We start from the raw sequence: 21,943 nt of genomic DNA, 5'->3' as shown, positions 1-21,943 counted from the left end.
GGATAAAATTTTAATTACTCAATGTCAACACTTCAGAATCTGACAGTGACATGCACAGATTAATGCGCCGACAGACGCTTTACATATTTCGGGATGTTTTCATCCAATATGCTAAGTACTCACATGCGGTTTTGCTCGATAGTTTTACTCCAAATCGAGTAATAATTACTGTGTGAACCGCAAAACTGACAGCTCGAAGGCTCGCATCGAGGCACTCGAAGGCTCGCGTCGAGCCGGCTTGATGGAATTAAATGTATCGATTTAGAATAAAACTATCGAGCAATGCTGAATATGTGGACGTAAGCCCGAGTCGCGGGTTTTGCTCGACGTTATTGCTCGATCGAGCAAAACCGTATGTGAGTACTTAGCATTACATTGTAATCGCGGGCATATTAATATAATATACTGTGATGCGAACTTCGTATTTTACAACTGAATTAAGTGGTTTTTAAACCTCATTTGTGACTATGTAGTTCTCTTACGGCCGTTCCCAATATTTGATCTATCTCTGGTTTTGCCCTGCTAGAGATAGGAATAGCTCTCATTAGACATTAGAGACATATATTTTATGTCAATTCAATGTTAGCTGCGATCGGTTGTATGTCAAACCAGAGATAGATTGAATATTGGGAACGGCCGTTAGGATTACTATGGTATTACTATCGAGTCTTAGGAATAGAAAAAAATCAAAAATGAACTTTAACTTCTACAATAAAATACGTTATTTTTATAGTACTATCAGAGATTTTGATTTCTAGGCAGATTGCAGACCATCGTAAATCGTAGAAATAATTTGACCGCGTTAAGTCAAACCCATCCGACCGATCACAGCTAACATTGAATTGACATTAGTCGACCAAATGACGTAGGTCCGTCAACTGCCTCGGAATCAATTTCCTCGATGTTACAATATCTATAAAACTTTACATTTAACGGTAGTATTCTCATAATATAAATCGAAAACGTTGTAGTATTTTTACTACCAAATTTGGCTCATACAAATTGTCAATGATATAACTTCCTCAGACCATGATTGTACATACATTATTAGCACCAACGTCACATTCTGTCGAGGCAGGACGCTTGTAGTTGTGTATGAATCAGACATAATAAAATTTCATTAACTAACAAAACGTAAGACATTTTTTTGCATAACAATAATATTACGTTTCAATTGACTCACTGTTATCAGTAGGTACTGTTACAGAATGTCATTTCATCACCGCTTCTTTTGGCATTAAAACAGCAAAATCTTTTACTTGTGATAATGATGATGATAATAAATAAAAAGGGTGTAACATGACAAAGTGATAATACTTTAGGGTATGTATGTGTCCCTTATTTAGAGTTCAATGTGAAAGTAGCAGCGCTGAAAGAGCAATTTTGTATGTACAAGCGCTCGAGCGTCATGAATTTTCCCATGCAACAGTAAAAAAACCTGAGAGGTGTCAAGGGACACCCGGATGGAACTAAGTTATTTCTTATGTACAAAAAACCTGTATACACACAAAAAAAATCGTAGCTACACCACACTGTTCAATGCGAAATAGAAAGACGAAACGAAAATAGCTTGCTTTCTATGAGAGAGAGAGAGAGATTGAGAGAGAAACACGTGCTACCTACCGCACGGCTTACAACTAACGACACAAAAAGTGTCTTAACAACTTTTCGTCTTAATTTTTTCTGTCTAGCGCAATGCGCGATAAGGAACTTAGTTCCTACTCCTTCAGCGTTGTTACTTTCACAACGAACTCCACATAAAAATCACTTTTGTTGTATGCCCTTAAATATTAATTTTATTTTGTTTTAAGTATTTGTTAAGATATTATTATTTGTTAAGATGCTCTTCGCGCCGCTGCCGATCCGGTGTGAATTGGGCCTAACGAGACTTTTTGGCAGCTCAGACCAAATATAATATGTTGTATTTTAATTTTGTTGATACCTGATCTGTTTTATATAATTGGCCAAGTGCGAGCAAAATTAGCCCAAAAATTGTGTTTTTTGTATGGGAATTGGGAGCCCCCCTTAATTTTTTATTTTATTTTATTATATTCATTATTAAATATTAAAGTACACTTATATGATATAACTAAGGACTTTGTAAAAAATTCAAGTTGGTACCTACCTGTTGCCAAATATTGATATAAGTAGAGAAAAAAAAACACCTTTGTTGTATGGGAGCCCCCCTATATTAATTTTATTTTGTATTTAGGACAGTTTACAGATATATCTGTTGCCGCTATAACTATATAGCTATTACCGTTACCGACACACAGACAGACGGACGGACGGACGGACGGACGGACGGACGGACGGACGGACGTACGGACGGACGGACGGACGGACGGACGGACGGACGGACGGACAGACGGACGGACGGACAGACGGACAGACGGACAGACGGACAGACAGACAACGAAGTCTTAGTAATAGGGTCCCGTTTTTATGGAAAGTGGAAATAATCCATGTTTTTAATTATTATTTATTACATTGTGTTGACATGTCTTGACACTTGACGCGTACGGGTCGCGGGAAAGTTAATATTATAAGGCTGGCCGCTGCACAGTGTTTTAGAGGTCCCCAAAATCGGACATGACTAAGTTAATGCAATGAGTCGATGGCATCTTATATTTCAAATGCAAGAGTAGAACTCCCGTGTGCGCATTTTACTTGGTTTTTGAGAAAATCAATTTTTAAATTAGTCATTTTTTGACTCCCTGAAAACGAAATTATTTTATTTAAATTAATTACGAGGGTTTGTAAGCTTGCTACCCAGTTGATTAGATTAATCATTAAGAGACACAAATTTTGTACTTTATTTCATTCCTACAATTCAAGTAGTTCCTGAGATTTTAATGTTTTTAAATATTTAGACTTTATTTTTTTCTGCTTCCCTATATGATTTCCGCACCTTCTGTCCAAACTGAAAAATACTTTGGTATAGTCTTTACACTACAATATTTTTATTTTTTGTGAATCGCATCTCATACCAGTGATTTACTAATTTCCAATTTTTATTCGCGCTTTAAAATTTTTAAGAGCAAAGTTTCATCGAAGTGTTAAAAAATATCAAGTGTTAACATGTGGACAGCATTTTTGACGACCAAGGTGATGAAGAATAAAATGTTTTATTATTTGACTGATTTATTATTTGATTGATTAATAATTGACTGATTATTTAAATTGTAAATGTTTTATTATTTGACTGATTATTAATAATATATATATTTGATGAAACTTTGCTCTTTTTGAGAATGATACAATGCAATGATATTCTATGTTACTAACGTAACTAGATTGGAAGTTTACGGTAGCAACGCGTTGCCACTTCGAAGATGCCTGCAGGCATATCTCACATACATAATGACATAACGAATATATGACTTGACATTGTCTTTTGAACAAAAAAGTGGTTACGCATTTCTGAGAATCTTTTGTAAGACATTGCTACTCTAGTATTTTAGAAACTCATTGATACAATGTATAATATCTTGAAACAACTTGTAACATCAATGCTACGGCCTACGTGACAGTGAAGTGAAGTTCTATGTAATGTTCGAAGTCGAATCTATAATGTCACATTACACGCAAATGCTTGTCAGCCAGGGAGGAAGTATTGTAATGTAATGCTCAAAGACGAATCTATAATATTACATTACATGCGAATGCTTCCGGTGAGGGACCACCATTACGATGCTGTTATTTGATATATTTTTGAGAAGTGCCCATTTATTGTGAAGTCTTCAAATTATATTTGTTTTAATATAGAAATATGTAAGATGTTATTTCGTGTTTTCATTCTAGTATTATATCTCTTTAATTTCGGTCTATCCACTTTTTTTTGTCTCTTAAGCTATATAGTACCTATTCAAGTTCTAACGGTCCTCTTACACCCGACAAAAAGAGGGGTAGGTGGAGTACGCGTGTTTCAATCTTGCACAAGTGAGCAAGATTTGTTAAACGTTTATTTAGTCAGCGGGCACCTCTCGACTTGATTACACCGGAGCGGTTGTGCAAAAATGCCTCATTGTAGAGTGTCTAATTGTAAAAACAGAAGTACGAAAATGAAGCGATCAAACGGAGGTATTTCTTTCCACGGGTAAGTTATTTGTTCTAAACTAAATGCAAAGCAAAATTTGACACGATCGATTCCTTAGCAACGCACGCACGTTGCCGTTCTATCTTGATTTATTTCTGTGCATTTACCCCTCTATTTGTCAAGTACTAAAATATGCCCAAATTGTTTTTTGTAGGTGTTGTTTTGGAAGAAAAGTGGTAAATAAGGCACCTCACAGTCTGGTTTCGAAACTTAGGTTAAGGCGAGACCACACGTCACTGAAGCGATACGTTTATAAAACGTCTAAGTGTCAATTCAGACCGCAACGCGACGCGTAGATGCATTTCTAAATTAGTATGGATTTGACAGATTCGCAAGACGTCTGACGCAATTGAAATCTGTCAAATCCATACAAATTTAGAAATGCATCTACGCGTCGCGTTGCGGTCTGAATCAACCCTTAAACGTCAGATTCATGTTTGTAAAACGGCACTTCGCGTTGCTACCGCGTATTGTCATTTGTCGGGTAGTGCGCTCTCACCTTAAGAGCCCATATGACCCTAACTTGACTACATACATTAACCTAGATCTCAAAATCTGTAAGGTCTAGAAAACTGATTTTTTGACACAAGTAACTTCAGTTCATAAAGATTAAATGCTCAAGACGAAAACACGATTACTCAAAAAATGCTCGATAGTTTCTTTTTTACAAAAAACCTTGTTTTAGACACATTTTTGCTTGGATCTTCGAAGTTTGCTGTCTTTTCTTTAATATTTTTTAATATCTAAAAAGGTATTGATAAAACCTAAATTTGCTCAAAACACTTTTTTCATAATCATTATAGTTCGTCTTTTATTCAAGTAAAACTAACTCGGCGATGATTCCGCGCCGTCCTTTTTCACCTGGCATATGAAAGACGGGCGTGAGTGTGAAGAGAGAAGGACGATGTTTGATTTTTAGAGTCAGGTGAGCTCTTAATTCTAATATTTCGTCACGACCGAAATTCGACCCAAGATTCGAGGAATAAGATGTGAGCTTCAGAATTCAGATAAAATATAATAAAAACAAACAAAATCTTTGATTATTTATATGTATTACAAATAAATAGTCTAGTATACAAATTACAATCTATGAATTCTCAAAACCTTTCGTGGAAGTACAAATTTTATAAAAATCTAGACGTAATATCATTTTACCTTCTTTGGCGAAATTATTATAGAAACATTTAAAAATATTAAAATGAATATTGATAAACTATCATCCTTCTTATCATACCTTACATTATATTTATCAAATATTTACAAAAATGTACCAGAAAAATATGGCACAAGCAAAACTTAAATACATTATAAACGTTAGTAAAACCATTTATTCATACATGTTGTGTAAAAAAGCCTCAAAATCTCATTCGCGTCAATACAACTAAAGCGTATATTACATTATTTCGTCCTGCAGAAAAACATTCCGAACAACTGGAAATTGGAAAAAGGCATTGTAAAGTCGCCAACAAACTCGGTACTCGGTGTAACGCTGACCTTAACGTTATGCTAACCTTAACAATATAGCACTAGAGTTCAAAATTAAGTATTACATCGGACTGAAGTCATAAAAAAATGTTATGATCTACGAATACCTTGGTAAGTCTTAACGATATATTCTCTGCAGATCGAACTAATGTAAAAAAAATACATATTTTAATGTACTGTCTTTACATTAAAATATGTATTTTTGACTGCGTCACTGTGTTGTGTTGATTGTTCGATATTGCACTAGATGTCGCTATTGCGAATGGCGCGGGGGTGAGGTACAGAAGTGTGGTTTGGAAACTCTCGTTTGCCTAAGGTCATTCGCGTATTGGAGCCCCTTAAAAGGTAAATTTGAAATCGTTTAGGAGCCAATAGTGTAAAGTGTTAAAGAGTTTTTCGGATCCAAGCCAAATCAGTTTTTGTATAAAGAGTGTAACGGACTACAATGAAAAAAAAAATTACTTTAGGGTGTGTATATGTCCCGTATATAGTGTTCATTGTGAAAGAGCAAATTTTTTTGTGATTTGTATTGGAAAGCGCCGTAAAGTCATGAACTTGCCTATACAACAGTTTAAAAAAGTAACTCTTTCAGCACTGCTACTTTCTCAGTGAAGTCTATACCAACAGGGGACTTAACACACACCCTAAAGTATTATCATCATAAAGTTAATATACCTGCCGGAATAGAGCAACAATCTCGAGCTGTCAAACGAAACCAAAATTGGTTTTCATCTGTGTGCAAAATATGTGTACGTATACAATTACACAAGCATAATTGAACATGAATTCTATGAGATTAAATTGTCAACGTGCGGCACGTGCTGACTGGACGTCAAAAAAAGAGTGCTGCTGTCATGTATCACACGTCTCTTTTTACCACGCAGTATTACTGATAGTGACTCTCTCTCTTGCTCAGGCCTTTGTTTCTCTATTCAGCTAGATTTATTAACTTTATGATTATCATTTAGCATTTATCACCCTACAGTACCCATAACACTCTTCACCCCAGTGACAATAACTACATTAATTTGTGGGCGCACTTTAATGATTTAATGATTTAGTCGGTTTTATTTTAATCAACATTATTTCTTAAGCTTCATACTTTTCCGTCTTCTCTATTATGTTACAGTTAATTTATCAAGGAATATCTCCGAATGTAGCCGTTAGTACCAAAATAAAAATTATTTTATTACTGAATTTTGAAACAAATGTTTTCGTCAAACGTCCTTATTGTTGTATACTTCTAAAATCAAAATGTTATTATTACAATATGGCTCGAAATAATAATGAATAAGCCCGGCCGCACATTGTCCGAAATTTCTGATACGAAACAGTTGAACGTCCGCGCTGTCTCTTACATTTTGTGCTGAGCCGAGTGAGCTCGAACTCGCCGGAAGGATATTTCGGATAGTGTGCGGGGTTTCGGTCCGGCGAAATTCAACTGTTTCTGATCAGAATTCAGACAATGTGCGGCCGGGCTAAATAATATTAATATTCTCAAGACTGTTGTATTAATTAGTGTATTTAATACAGGAAGTGAGTTCAATGAATTCGCTTTTGCACACGCTCAAAGGATTATAATATCGGAAGTAATTTATTATGTAAGCCGTGTTTTGTTTGTGTTATAATTTAATCAACAGCACGATTTTGATATTAGTTTAGGGGCGACAACATTTTCCTCCGTAATCTGGGATTAATCATGATAATATTATATATATATAATTGAAATCTCGGAATCGGCTCCAACGATTTTCATGAAATTTAGTATATAGGGGTTTCGGGGGCGAAAAATCGATCTAGCTAGGAATCATTTTTAGAAAATGTCTTTTTATTCGTGTTTTATCGATAATCGATAAACTGAAAAATATGACTCTTCCTGACATCTATTGGCGAATAATAATACTATTCTGTGAGCACCTAATTGCTTAAACGACACAACAACAGCTAAAGCTATTCCAGCAGATGGCGTTGTTAAGTAACACGAAGTCAGTGAGTGTATTCATTAGTAAACTACCCAGTTTACTAATAATATTCATTAGTACCTCATTTGCTCTGTGCAGGTCAGCCGAGCTACAGAACTGGGGAAACTGGTGACCAGGCTTCAACAGGAGCGCTCAGAGGTGGCATTCTTCATCTTCACCAATGGAAGCACGCTAAGGTGTGTAAACAACGTCTCTTTTAGCCAACGTAATACCATGACTATATTATGTATAAGGTGCCACAAACCAAAGTAATATTTTAGGGTGCGTATGCGTCCCTTATATAGAGTTCACTGTGAAAGTTTTTTTTTTGGTGATATGTAACGGGCAAGCGCCCCAGTGCAGTGTTATGAATTTTTCCATACAAAAGTAAAAAAAAATACTCTTTCAGCGCTGCTACTTTCACAGAGAACTCTATACAGTTACAGGGGTGAGGGGACGCATATGTGTATGCCTGATTACTCTTAAGTATTATATCACTTAGTTTTGTTATATCCTGGAGAACAATTATTATAGGTCTCATACATTGGACCGTTTCTATACTAATTTTCGCGTGACCGCACACTCAGCTATAATATATATTTCTGGTAGCTACTATAATATATGTATATTGTAGTACGGTATATTAATATATATTATAGCTAAGTCTGTGACGGGCTTAAAAGTACGCCTTGGTGTGCACTTCGTAGAACTTTTATTTACTTTACATTTCCATAGTTATGATATATCGATGGCTTTATTTAAATGATATTTTTAAATCTAACATCAGTTGGGATTGGCATTCATTACAATACCAATACTAATATCTATACAATTCAATGTATAACTGCTTGTGTAGTTGCAGCTTGTACTAATATGTATTCTGTGGTAGTACATAAAATTCAGTTTTCAATGACTCGTTAAAAATACATCGCATCGCCTTGTCACGAAATGTGTACTGACCCTGTACTCTGCATTAGGGAATTAAATAAGATGTATTCGGACTTATGATAATGTACTGCAGTACTCATACACTTAGGAAGATGAGCTCCATATATTTTCAATGGAAACTTTATATTGTTTTGAAAATACTATCATGTTTGTGCTATATTTTGCCATACTTCAACATGATCCAGGGGGGGCAGCTGCCCCCCCCCCTGGATCATGTTGACGTCCCTACTAAGTATATTATCTCGTACTTTCATCTATTAGAAATTAAGAAAACTAATTTTTGCCAAAATTAGAAATTAAGAAAACTATTTTTTGCCATTTGTTGGCAATACAATATTTTTACAACTAAAAATTATTAATTTTTTATTCTTTACAAACACTTAGCTCATAAAAAATTTGATTTGGCCCCCCCCTGGCCCAGAACCTGGGTACGCATATGGGCATCTATATAGACAATTAAAAATCTTGTCCCCGGCACAACAGTATTTAAAGAGCTCGCTCGCTCTGAAAAATCCTAAATCATCCACAACGGATGCAAAAGTCAAGATTTTGTATGCGTCTATAAATTTTTTATGGTGTAAATGTGGAGAGCCATGCTTCGGCACGAATGGGTCGGCTCGACCGGATAAATACCACGTTCTCACAGAAAACCGGCGTGAAACAGCGCTTGCGCTGTGTTTCGCCGAGTGAGTGAGGTTACCGGAGGCCCAATCCCCTACCCTATTCCCTTTCCTACTCTCCCCTACCCTCCCCTATTACCCTATTCCCTCTTAAAAGGCCGGCAACGCACATGCAGCTCTTCTGATGCTGCGAGTGTCCATGGACGACGGAAGTTGCTTTCCATCAGGTGACCCGTTTGCTCGTTTGCCCCCTTATTTCATAAAAAAAAAAGATGAATATATTATCTTTCATTTGAAACCAAAATATCCTCGCAATGTGACTCGTAATTCTTTAAAATGGTACCTGAAAATCGCTGATATTTGTGAAAAAATGTGATAGCGTCCTTAAACACAAAAAAATTGAGTAGCACTGGTATAAATAACATTTGTTACAGATTTGTTTTTTTTTTATGTGCATATAATATGAGTGGTCTAGGCTATAAGTTTTATTTTTCGCGACGCCACTGCAAATACATAATATTTATTTCGTTTGTCGTATTGGTTACATATATCGACGCACTTAGAAACCTCAAAAGCGTGATACACAATGAATGGATAATGTAACCATACTTTCCTAATGGATATATCAGTTTTTGTGTCGGTCTGTCTGTCGCTTCTTAACACCTAAACTAATGAGCAGATTCTGATGAGCATACTTTTACTTTGAGTACAAGGAAAGTATGAGAAAATACTTAATTTAATTAATTAATTAATTTAACAATAAGCTTAATTTTTACTTCGAATAAGCCATTATTTTTCTGCCTAAACCTTAGAACCTAAGAATAGAGGCTAATGTATGGACGCAGGAAAAGTGTGGAAATGTAGGCGGAATTGTTCGTCTCATAAATACCAATGTAACGATATCATTAAACGGAATTGGGGATAAAATTTTGTTACCTGTTACTAACTTCAGCATAATAAAGCTGACAGTCCCAACTTGGGTAATTGAATAATATTAAGACGAATATAACTTTACAATTTAAACCTGGATTCCGCTTCAAGGTCACATACACACGTTTTCCGTATTCGATTTCCGAATTCGTTATACGTTCGGAATTTCGAATGCATGGAATCAGTAGAAATGAAAACGCATACGTTTGTTTTATTCCGAACAACGAATTCCGCACGTACGTTTCAATTGCAAGCCAACACGTTTGCGCGTGAAAAACGAACGTTTGTGCTAGTCTCACGGAATTTCAATCATAATTCCGTTTAAGCAAAACGAATGCGGAAAATGCATATAATTACTGCAATGTTTTCACGATAGAGGCAGCACCAGCATGGACAGTAAACAAAAAACCGGCCAAGTGCGTGTCGTGCTATATAGGGTTCCGTAGTACCGCTAGTTTTTGATAATTTTTGTATGGTCAGTGAATGCACATTTATAACGTGTTTTACACTACTTACAACATCGTCTCAGTTACGTTGAAACTACCGCTCAAAGGATTTTGAACGAAAAGTTCCTTTTTACTTCAACGAATACTTATTTACTTGATCGCCTATTACTCAATTACTTATTAAGTCTTTTTAGCCGTGATAGTTTTCCTTTTAAATTCAGTATATTTCCTACACCCGTGAATTTTTTCACATTTCCAGAAGCAACCGTTTAGCTGGTAGAAGGGGGGGGGGCACTGGACCCTAACGTTTTTTTCCACTTTAAAACTTCATATTTCACAAATGGATCCCTATATCGGAAAATGATCTTTGAATACTCGTAAGTCGTAATATTTTAAAAAAACCACACCAACGACACCCCACATGGTGGAGTGGACGCAAAAAAAAAGTCAGCATTGGTACCGTTAAAAAAAATATTTTTAAAGATTTTATACACCATTTTTTCGACATCATTAAGATGTGCATTCATGCCGAATTACAGCTTTGTAGGCCTTATAGTCAGGGAAATAAGGCCGTGACCTACGAATAATAAAAACTAAGGAAAAGTAACTCCGTCACAATACATGCTCTACGATACTTGTCAAAAAAGTGTACCTGGTACACATTTCAATACATTTGCAATATTTAGGTGATCTTGAGCGGTACTAGGCTGACATGACAGATCAAAAGGAACCAAATTAAAAACGGTAATACTATGGGAGTTACGATTCCTTAGTTTTTATTATTCGTAGGCCGTGACACAAAAACACGATACGACATAGTGTCGTGGGGATCCACGGCGTCGTATCGTGTTTTTGTGTCCCGGCCCTTAGTCGGATTACTTACTGTATGTGCTAGTAGCGCCCTCTGCTCCGACTTGCGTAATTCTCCCTTTTCGCATCAGACAGCAAAAAAATATTCTCGTTAAATTCGAACGAAAATAATAATTTATTTTGAAAGCAGAACGTGTTTCACGTAGGTTTGACGTTTCATAAGAATAGGATTATATTTTGACAGAAAAGGGACTGAATACTAAGAGGAACGCGACTTCTAGTCACCGTGCATTTTCAAAATAAAACTAGATATATAGTATAAATCCATTTCCAGGATTCAAAGTATATATCCATAATTTCATCTAAATCGGCTTATAGGTTTAAACGTGACGGACTAACAGTAAATCATATCAAAACTGAGAAAGACAAGGTCAATGCAAATACTTTCGCATTTTTAAAGTAAGTAATCTAAGGGGTTTCAAGATTCTGCGCGGGCGATAACACGCATGACAGGAAAAGAGCCTTAGCCTTTCCACCAGAGATGTGCGAGGATGCGTAGCGAGGGATGTGTTTGTAAACAACCAATGGAATAGCTTCATTTACTTTGCCTAAGCTCCGTTAAGCCGTTTCCACCAGAGCGGTCAGCACAGCTCACAGGAAACGGCTTAGCGGAGCTAGATTTTTTCACATACAAAACAAACGAGGAATGTGTGGAGGAATTCGTGCGAGGGATGTGTTGTGAGCATAAAGTTACCTAGCGGAATAGAACAACAATTTCGAGCTGTCAAACGAAACCGAAATTGATTTGCGTCTGTGTGTAATTTTTTTTTTACATATACACTTACACAAGCATCTTTCTAAGAGATTAAATTGTCAACGTGCCGATAAGTGCCGACTGGATGTCAAACAGATGAAGAATATTGGTTCTACTGTCATGTATCACACGTCTCTTTTACCACGCAGTGTTACTGACTCTATTCCGCTAGGTATATTAACTTTATGATTGTGAGGAAAAAATATTGGCGTTCGAAATTCAAATTTAATTATTCGAGTCGACACATTTCACAGCTTTGCACGACACATTTGCACATTTTTACAGCTCCACTAAACATCTTAGTAGGCACCTTTTAATCGCACAGCTTTGGTGGAAACAACTACACATTTTAACATCCTCGCACTACACATTTTCAGCCCACATCTCGGGTGGAAACGCAGCCTAATTTCGTGGTAGCAGTGAGAGTCTTCCGCTACGCACTCGTAGCAAATACAGACGCACCTACGAGTGCTACGAACCCGTAGCACCTGCTACGAGATGCTACGATATTGCTACGAGTCGTACATGACGTAGCAGTAATGACTCATGACTTAATTTCACCTTTGTGGTGAGAGTGCCGACTCAAGTTTTATCCATCTTCGAGGTGGAGGAGTTCTGGTCCGCCGGTGTAGTTTACCGGAGGTTCCGGGGGAGGCTCCCGAACGAAGCGCGTCACGTCGCCGAAAGAGACTTTACGTGACAAAGTGTAGTGTGATTGTGTGTGTGAATGTGTAAATAATATACATATATTAGGATAAAATAGTTCGGCGTGCATCCGTTGTCTGATTGCCATAACACAAGTTTTTACTTAGCATGGGATTAGACGACGAGATGTACGCTACCTAGCTTTTATACTATTGTATATTATTGTATGCTTAATAAAGAATTTGAAAGAATTACGAATATCGGGTGAGTTCACATTGCAACGTGATGTGGTGTGCGGTGCATAGCATGCCCCCATTCAAGACTTTAATAAGTACACAAGAAGAAAAATATTGAATTGACATACTTTTTACCCGGGGTGCCTATTTTGATTTTCATTTTGTAATCTATGAAACATAAATACTAGATTAGAATGCTAAAGCAGAAACTATACGATGCCACAAATACATATCCGGGAGTTGACAACTTTTTAAAAATAGTTTTAAGCGCTTCAGTTGTTTACAATAATACCTGTAAATTAATATTTTATTCATTATTATGCCCTAGAATGAGTTAAAAATAATTTAAAATACTGAATTCAAAATATGTCACAAAACGCGGCATTATGGTCACGTGATCACGTGGCGTCATCGTTCATGAAACATAAGCGCCCATATAGCCATTTTTGGGATCTCGACGTAACGGTTTCGACACCTTGTGCTAAGACTTATTTGTTCTCGACACTTAATCGCGTCGCCGTTTCATAAAGAGAAGTCGCTGCAGCTAAAGTTGGGGACAAGTCGACACAGTCACATTCGGTTTCTAATTTACGTCGCCGTGTCGTAATATTGTTACCATATTTTAACTAGATTCCACAAATCATTCGTTCATTTATCCGTTCATTCGTTGCATCACATTGACATATATGTAGACAGAGCAAAAGTGAGTAATGGCCGATTTACACGGGTGACTAACGGGTTAATTTTAGTCACCCGGCAAGTCAGCAGTCAACAGTTTAGTATTCGCAGCAAGCAATCGCTTGCGACTGAGCGTTTGCACGGTCGAATGTCTATTTTAGTCACCAGCCGCATGCAGCTATTGGCCGCACAACTTTGGGGCTTGCGACTTTAGCCGCATGCGGCGCGGCGTAGTCGAATTGCCATTTACACGGTCGATTTTCTCCGTGCGGCTTTAGTCACCCGTGTAAATCGGCCATAAGTGTTTAACCTAACAACTGTCAATTTTGTTTGACACTGAACAATGACGTCACTGCTTCAGATTGGCGTTTCGAATCACGTGACTTACAGTTAATAAATCCATATTTTTTTTTCTATATAAAATACTAGCGGCCCGCCCCGGCTTCGCACGGGTGGACATTGATTTTTAAATAATTTTTTTTCAATCTTTATTTCTTAGTCAATCTTTATGTTAAGCAGAACATAAAAATGGTTTACACTATTTAGCCTGTAACTACTACTATATTATAATTATTATACACATTTTTATTGTATTTTTTTTTATATTTTAAGTGTTATGTTTGATTATTAATTCAGAAATAATAGTCATTCAAAACGTAATGAAATAATGAAGCACTATAATATTATCCCATCAATGAAGTGGCACCCGGCTGTCGCATTTAAACTATTATATTATAAATCTATTGTGTCTGCGATTCCCATGATCGAGGGAATAATAATTAATATTTACGTGGACTCTCCGGGCGAGCACACCCGCGCGGCGCGCCTTGACGACGCCCAATTCGCAACGTGCAGCAGAAATCGTAATATTTTAATTTCGCCATAACATTAAAACCAAACGTCCAATTTTAATCATTCAAAGACCAAATATTATCTACATTAACTGTACTTAGTAATGAAATTCTTATCAAAAAATTTATTTTGATAAGAATTAATGCCATGAGTAAAATAAAGGCATTTAAATGTAGTCCAAAAACATATCAAGATTTTTTAATAAAAAAATGGTTATTGTGCCTCACTCAACATAGATAGGTATAGTGTGTTGCGGATTTTTTGTAGATATTTAAAAGATCTACAATTACTTAGAACATTTTATGGTTCTATCTTTTATAGTTTTAACAGCGTACGCGAAAAAAGTAACATTTCTGGTTGATTTTTTACACCTTGCGTCCGAAAATCCCAAATATCTTACGAAACCCTATTTTATTCCAAAATAAAATTTAGCCTATATTCAGCAGAATTAATGTAGGATTCCAATGGTAAAAGAATCTTTCAAATCAGTCCAGTAGTTTCGGAGCCTATTCAAGACAAACAAACAATCAAAATAGTATTGTAGAAAACAATAATTAATTTTTCGTTATTTGTATTGTTTTAGACTTTTTATCAATAAATCTATAAAATTTAATAATTATTTTAAAATTTTAAACGTACTGTCAACTCCCGGATTGTCATGGAGAATTAGATATAAATCGTATCGTTGTGTAAACCAGACTCCCTGTGTATGTGTGAAGAGTTCCCTCTTCACAGTTAATATAAGTTTGACCATGAGCATATTATCACCCGCATACGGACAAGATTCGCGCTGGTGACAACACGCACGACAGGAAAAGCGGCCTTACACACAATTTTCGTCTAAAAATAAATCGCATTATCTCGTCACGTAATGTAAGCTAACCCCTTCGCAGGTCGAACCTGACGCAGCGTTTCGCGGGCACGGATAGCGCGTTGCAGCAGATGGGCGAGCTCCCCCCCCTCGTGTTCAAGAACCGCCACACGCCCGTCGACGAGACCACCTTCCTGGCTGAGCTGTCCGATCTCAGGTAAGGGAAACTACAATATACATAATGAACAAGTAGGCCGACTTCAAACAAACTGATGATAGGCGCGGGTACCGCTGTAAGGCTGAAGTCTCGACACCAGCGTGCAGCGGTGCGGGAGCGGCACGGCGCGAGACAATGTATAGATTAATATGGATAAGCCATCTAGTACGCTGCGCGCCGCTCGGTTTTCGGGGCCTGTCCATATAAATATACACATTGATACGCGCCGCGCCGCTGAACGCTGGTATCGAGACTTCAGCCTAGCATGGTATGAACGAATAAGCATATAAGGCACACTTACACGAATCAGAGCTGCTCAGCCCCAATTCATGAAAATGAGTCATTTGTGACTCGTGCTTAGAGCACGTGAGTAAGTCTCCTTTAATTAATATTATCTTTAAATATTTTCTCAAGCTACATTCAGACTACGCTAAAATATAGCATTAAGTACGCTCATTGCTATTAATATTTAAGTTAACACTATACTTTAATATATTATTGACATAATATGGCAATAAGCTTCTTTGCTTTACTATATTATGAAACTATTACTATTGTGGTCTAGAATATTATGTATATCGTAGTAGTAGCGGAATTATTATTAACCGGAATTATTCAGTTCTGAAAGTGCCCTTGTGTAATTTTGGCTACACAATAAATGAACTATACAAAATCGGCGAATCGTAATCACTCAATTTGTTAACCTCTGATTCTCCGTTCAAAGCCTCTTCGATATTACCTCGTCTCAACGTCGGGGGATCGTGAGGCGTCTCACTTAATTAATCTTAACCCTATACTTGGCAAGAAAAAATATTTTAAAAAAATTAAAAAAGAACACATTCAATATGTTTGTAGGTGGCTATAGAAGGGAGAAAAAATAATAAAAAAAATTTAATATCAGTAATTTATCATTTATTGAGCGTAACATATTAGATACACTGCCAAGTCCTTAACAATTAACACTATAAAATCTATGTATCTAATTTGCTACAATGCCAACTTTTCAGTAAAGCAAGATATATAAATATTTATAACTGAATTATTATAAATATTTATAAACTGTTACTTTTAAGTATAAAATTCTATAAAACAGATACGTTCCGGCAATAAGCATAGTCTCTATCTGCATTTTTGACAAAAAAATTTACTCAACCCTTAATTTGTGCACTTGCTCTACTGGCTATTAAAGTTGGATTATGAGCAACTTGACAGCCGTACAGCATCATGGTCCTTCAGCTACTGGCTTCTGAATACTCATAGATTTCGTGACAGGCCTGATAGTGATCATAAAATTATCAGTTCTTTCAAAACCTTCGCAGGCGTTCAAACATTTCAATTTAGGGCTTTTTCATCACGCCGATATAGAAACCAGGAATTATTTATACAAATATCGAGCATTTGTGAAAATAAAATATGTATAATAGAATAAATAAAATAAAATGCCAACGATGGCCTCTGAATGACGTACGATATAGAGCGATCAGCATGTCATACAGACCAACACCGCCCATGTCAGGGCCTGTCCATATCTCCACGTTACGACGTCGTCAACGAGGCACAGTACGTTGACGTGACGCGCAACTTTACGTTAACGTAACGTAACAATGCACATCACGATGTAATACATTACGTACGTCTTTTTCTCTCGTCTTTATCACAACGCAACGCAACAAGGGTGCAGCTAGTCCAGACGGTGACGAAGGTGATGGACACCAAGTCCTGGTCTCAGAACTGCTGATGGATTAGGCGATAAAATTAATCTCGAACCAAGGTTAATCAATGGTGACTGAATTGAATGTTGGCTGTATGCTTATGCCAAAGACTTTAAAGCGACCATTTGATTGACCTCAATATCGTCATCTGAGAGAAGATTTAGGTTTTCTATTGAAGATGGCAATGATGGAGGTGGTGAACTGCTATCAGAGTGCGGAAACGGGAGGGAGAAATGTTGAACTTCGTTCTCAGAAGTATCACTTTCGTCCAAATCTGATTTTGCTCCCGGTTTTGGAACAAGAGCTACGAGTTGCCGAGCTCTTCTATGTTGTTGCGTGCTTAAGTGAGAAATTATCTGTGAATGACAAAAATATAGATAATTTAAGTACATAATGACTACATTTTGGCTCTTTAGATATAACCAGTTTCGAAAGAAACAAAGGAATTGTATATCTATACAAATCTGGCAATGTCACATATTTGATACACAGTAAAAAATATCTAGAATGTTTGCTATCTAGCAGTGTATCACATTTGCTACACTCGAAAAACAATAAAGATTACATGCACTAATAATATATTTAGCTATTGGAAAATAACGTTAGTGGTTAGAATATACCATAAGCTTTTGAGATTTTATTACTTTTGAAAACAATTTAAACAAAATATAATAAATAATCAATAATCTTACTTTGGGATGTGAAGACGCATTCGATCGGTCCGCTATCTTGCGCTATATTGTCCATTTTATTGTTGCAAGCATTTAAAAAGGTTTTTTATTTTGAGCATAAATATATTTTCTACCATATTAAATAATAAAAGTTTAAAAAAAAACATTAGATAAATTCTCGGGATTTTTTTAAAGTTGTATGTATCAAATTGTACACAGTACCAAGAATAGGGTTAATTTAAAACAAATAAACTGCTCTCTATCTAATCCCAGGTTCAAATATACGGGAACACATTCGAGTGGATATTCACTACTAATAAAACCGCTTCTCGCTGTCTGTCTTTATATTACATTTTGATAGTACATTTTGCGGGTGAAACGTATCCCAAGTACAAAAATGAAAAATCATAATATTGTGTACAACGTGGATCCCTACAAATATAAGGTACGTGGCCTTAGATTCATATTGTCATTTATGAGAGAGTAGATGATGCAATTTAAATTGAAATGCAATGCATTGAAAGTTTATATCGAAGGTACCGTTCATTTTTTCAGTATAAAAACTATATTTTGTCCTTTCCCGGGACGCAAAGTATCTCTATAACATCCAAATCGATTCAGTGTTTAAGCGTGAGGAAGTAGCAGACAGCCAGACAAGCAGACAATTAATTTTCGCATTTATAATATTAGTTTGGATATAGTTTAGAAACATCTTTAATGTTTTACAAGAATAATATTAAAGTAAAAATACACACTTTTCATGCACTTATTCCATTTTTAGGGTTCCGTACCCAAAGGGTGAAAACGGGACCCTATTCATGAGACTTCGATGTCTGTCTGTCCGTCTGCCTGTGTCCAGGCTATAACTCAAGAACGGCTACAGCTAGACTACTGAAATTTTCACAGATTATGTATATTGTTGCTACTATAACAACAAATACTAAAAATAAAATAATTTTTATAATTAAAGGGGGGCTCCCATACAAGAAACGTGATTTTTTTGGCCTTTTTTGCTCGTAATCAATAATTGTAACAATTGGGCATTTGAAATTTCCAGAAAATCCTTAATTATATTTGTACTTTAATAACTAATAATAAAATTAAAATAAAGTAAATATTTAATTTTCCCATACAAAAAACACAATTTTTTGTCTACTTTCAGTCTATACCGGTAGCGGTACGGAGCCCTATGTGCGCGAGTCCGACTCGCACTTGGCTGATTTTTATTAATTTATTTAATTACAATTATGTTTCACACGACCGGTTTCGATAAAATCATCGTCAGGTTATCTGGTATACAGGCGAAGATCTACCCGTGTGTTTCCACTGCAAATTTAGCACCGCGCCTGATTTATTGAGGCAATCGGGAGAATTTAATTCGTATTTTTCCATTAGAGTCGCACCTTATCGCTTATAGGTTGAAAAAACTATTTATAAGGATTCAGTAGAGCAGGACTTAAATTGACTTTGGTTCTATTGGATATTATCGGAGATTAAAGTTGTTTAAATTATATAAAAGCATACATAATGTCTTATTACATCAAAAACCTATATAAATTGTACGTGTCGGTGATAAAATCTAATAATATACTTAGTAGTATATTAAGTATATTTAAATATTATTAGATTTTATCACCGACACGTACAATAAGTAAATAAATATGATTCTCGAAATAAAAATTTGCCACAGTAAACAACAATCGCAAATCTTGGTAAGTATTTCTAAATTTTATTTTTTGATTTGATATTGCCGATTACGGCAAAGCCAAAAGTAAGGTGAATGGTTTTTGCAGTCAATGTTTGTTATTCAACTACTAAAATAGACAAAAGAGTGATTCGATATAAATTCCACGGGTGACATAGGCTGTATTTTTTTTCAATTTTGTATTTTAACGTACTCAGCTTATTTATTTTTTATTTTTATCTATACTTAATATTATAAAGCGGAAGACTTTGTTTGTTTGAACGCGCTAATCTCAGGAACTACTGGTCCGGTTTGAAAAAATCTTTCAGTGTTAGATAGTCCAATTATCGAGGAAGGCTTTAGGTTATATATTTTCATCACGCTAATACTAATAGGAGCGAAGAAATAGAGAAAAGTGTGGAAAAAACGGGGGGAAATTATTTGAAAGGGCTTATTTGTATATTTTATTAATTCTTAATTTATCACGCCCCCCGGTTTCTGAAAGGCCTGTCAAATCACTGATCAACTAACACTGCTGTTAATTTAGCATGGATGTCAAAACAGTTTGAGTTTCTGATACATTGATCAGCCGAAAATTAACTAATCTATGATCATTTTTAATTTGACCAGCGATTTGTTTGTTTTCATTCATTGCTTCACTATTAACTATCAAAAATGCAAGTTAAATGTCAAAAGAAGGAATTGCAGACTGTCATTGCCTTCAAAAATATTCTGGGAATTTTAAATCTGATACTTTTTGAAACATTGATCAGACGAAAATTAACTAATCTGTGATCATTTTGATTTGACATGCGATTTGTTTATTTTCGTTCATTTGTCAGAATTCCGAATTTTAATTTTTCAGATGATATCGAATCCTAAATTCTCTTCATTTTAGAAATGAAATTGATTATAATATACATTTTCTGCAAATAAAACGAGTATTGCAAATAAAACAGTTTATTTGCATAATCGACGTATTTCTTACGAATGTTTATTAAAACTTCATAATAAATGTGTTTACGAACCTTATAGTAACGTAGGTTCAAAGAGAAAATGTAGATTAACATAAGAAATCAATTGAATTCATAAGTAAATTCACCCACAATTACCGATTAGTTGACACAGCTTTTGACAAACCTTTAATCTATGATTACGGCTTGACAAGCGTTTCGGAAACCCAAAATGGCGGTTGACATATTATCATTCTCGAGTCAAATTGAACATCTACCGTCAACTGACGCGCTGATCAAATTAAACTAACTAACCGTGCTTCTAGCAACCCAATTGTTACTTGACAAGAGATTTAACAGGCGATTAGTTAATTTTAGTGTTGATCTGCCTTTCAGAAACCGGGTGTCAGACTAATAGGAGCGAAGAAATAGAGGAAAATGTGAAAAAAACACAGGAAATTATTTAAAATTGCTTATTATATTAAGAAACTACTGGAGCATTTTTTATGTTATTTGGCACACATGAAATGAAAGTACATAGGTTTCTTTTTTTTGCGGAAAAATTTACGGTTTCTGTGACATTCCGAAATTACGCGGGCGAAGCCGCGCGGAACATCTAGTGCTAAATAACTTTGAAATATTTAACGACCGAACTCAGATAAAATTAATCTTATATCTTTAAACGACCAATTCTTGTATATATATATATATATATATATATATATATATATATATATATATATATATATATATATATATATATATATATATATATATATAACGATTTTCATGAAATTTAGTATATAGATGACATTTCTAGAAAATGTCATTTTCATCGGATACCGAGCAAAGCTCGGTCAAACAACTAGTATTAATGATGATAAAACTTCAATTTAATTAAGAGTATGACAAGTAATGCATGGGGCTTATGTCAAAATCTCCATTTATTTACAGTTCAGTAATTAGTAATATTCGTCTCTGAGTGCGGCAGTAAGGCCAGCTTCACACGGTCTTGCCCTTTTTTCTTTTTTTGTATTCGTTTGGCGATGGTTTGTAGTGGATTTATTGGTACACGATTTGTTGCAGTACAATCGACGTGTGAATGGTTCTATATACTGTATACATTATATGCGCAACTATTTATTCGTTAAGACGTATACTGCAAAAAAAACGTTCAGGATTGTGCCGTATGAACCAAGCCTAAGAATTACAACATGACAATAATTGACAAGTTTCCAGCCCATTTCAGTAATATAATATAAAAGTGGTATGAGCATTCAAGGGTTATGTCAATTCATTATGGTATAGATAGTGGGGTATAATTACCATACAAATATCGCATGGGCGTGCCATGTCGTTAGCCCCTCGAGG

The 21,943-nt window shown here is 35.7% G+C and overlaps 1 protein-coding gene across 1 annotated transcript in view; it reads left to right on the top strand.

The window, feature by feature from the left end:
- Positions 1–21,943, top strand: part of LOC121733170 (receptor-type guanylate cyclase gcy-1) — a 46,836-nt gene that overhangs the window by 408 nt on the left and 24,485 nt on the right. Inside the window, exons 2-3 of the mRNA XM_042123341.1 lie at positions 7,645–7,742; positions 15,418–15,552. Coding sequence (XP_041979275.1) covers positions 7,645–7,742; positions 15,418–15,552 — 233 coding nt within the window. The remainder of the gene's footprint in view (positions 1–7,644; positions 7,743–15,417; positions 15,553–21,943) is intronic.

This window comes from Aricia agestis, chromosome 13, assembly GCF_905147365.1.
Source record: "Aricia agestis chromosome 13, ilAriAges1.1, whole genome shotgun sequence".
NCBI classification, from domain to species: domain Eukaryota; kingdom Metazoa; phylum Arthropoda; class Insecta; order Lepidoptera; family Lycaenidae; genus Aricia; species Aricia agestis.
This window is presented reverse-complemented; position numbering and strand designations above follow the sequence as displayed.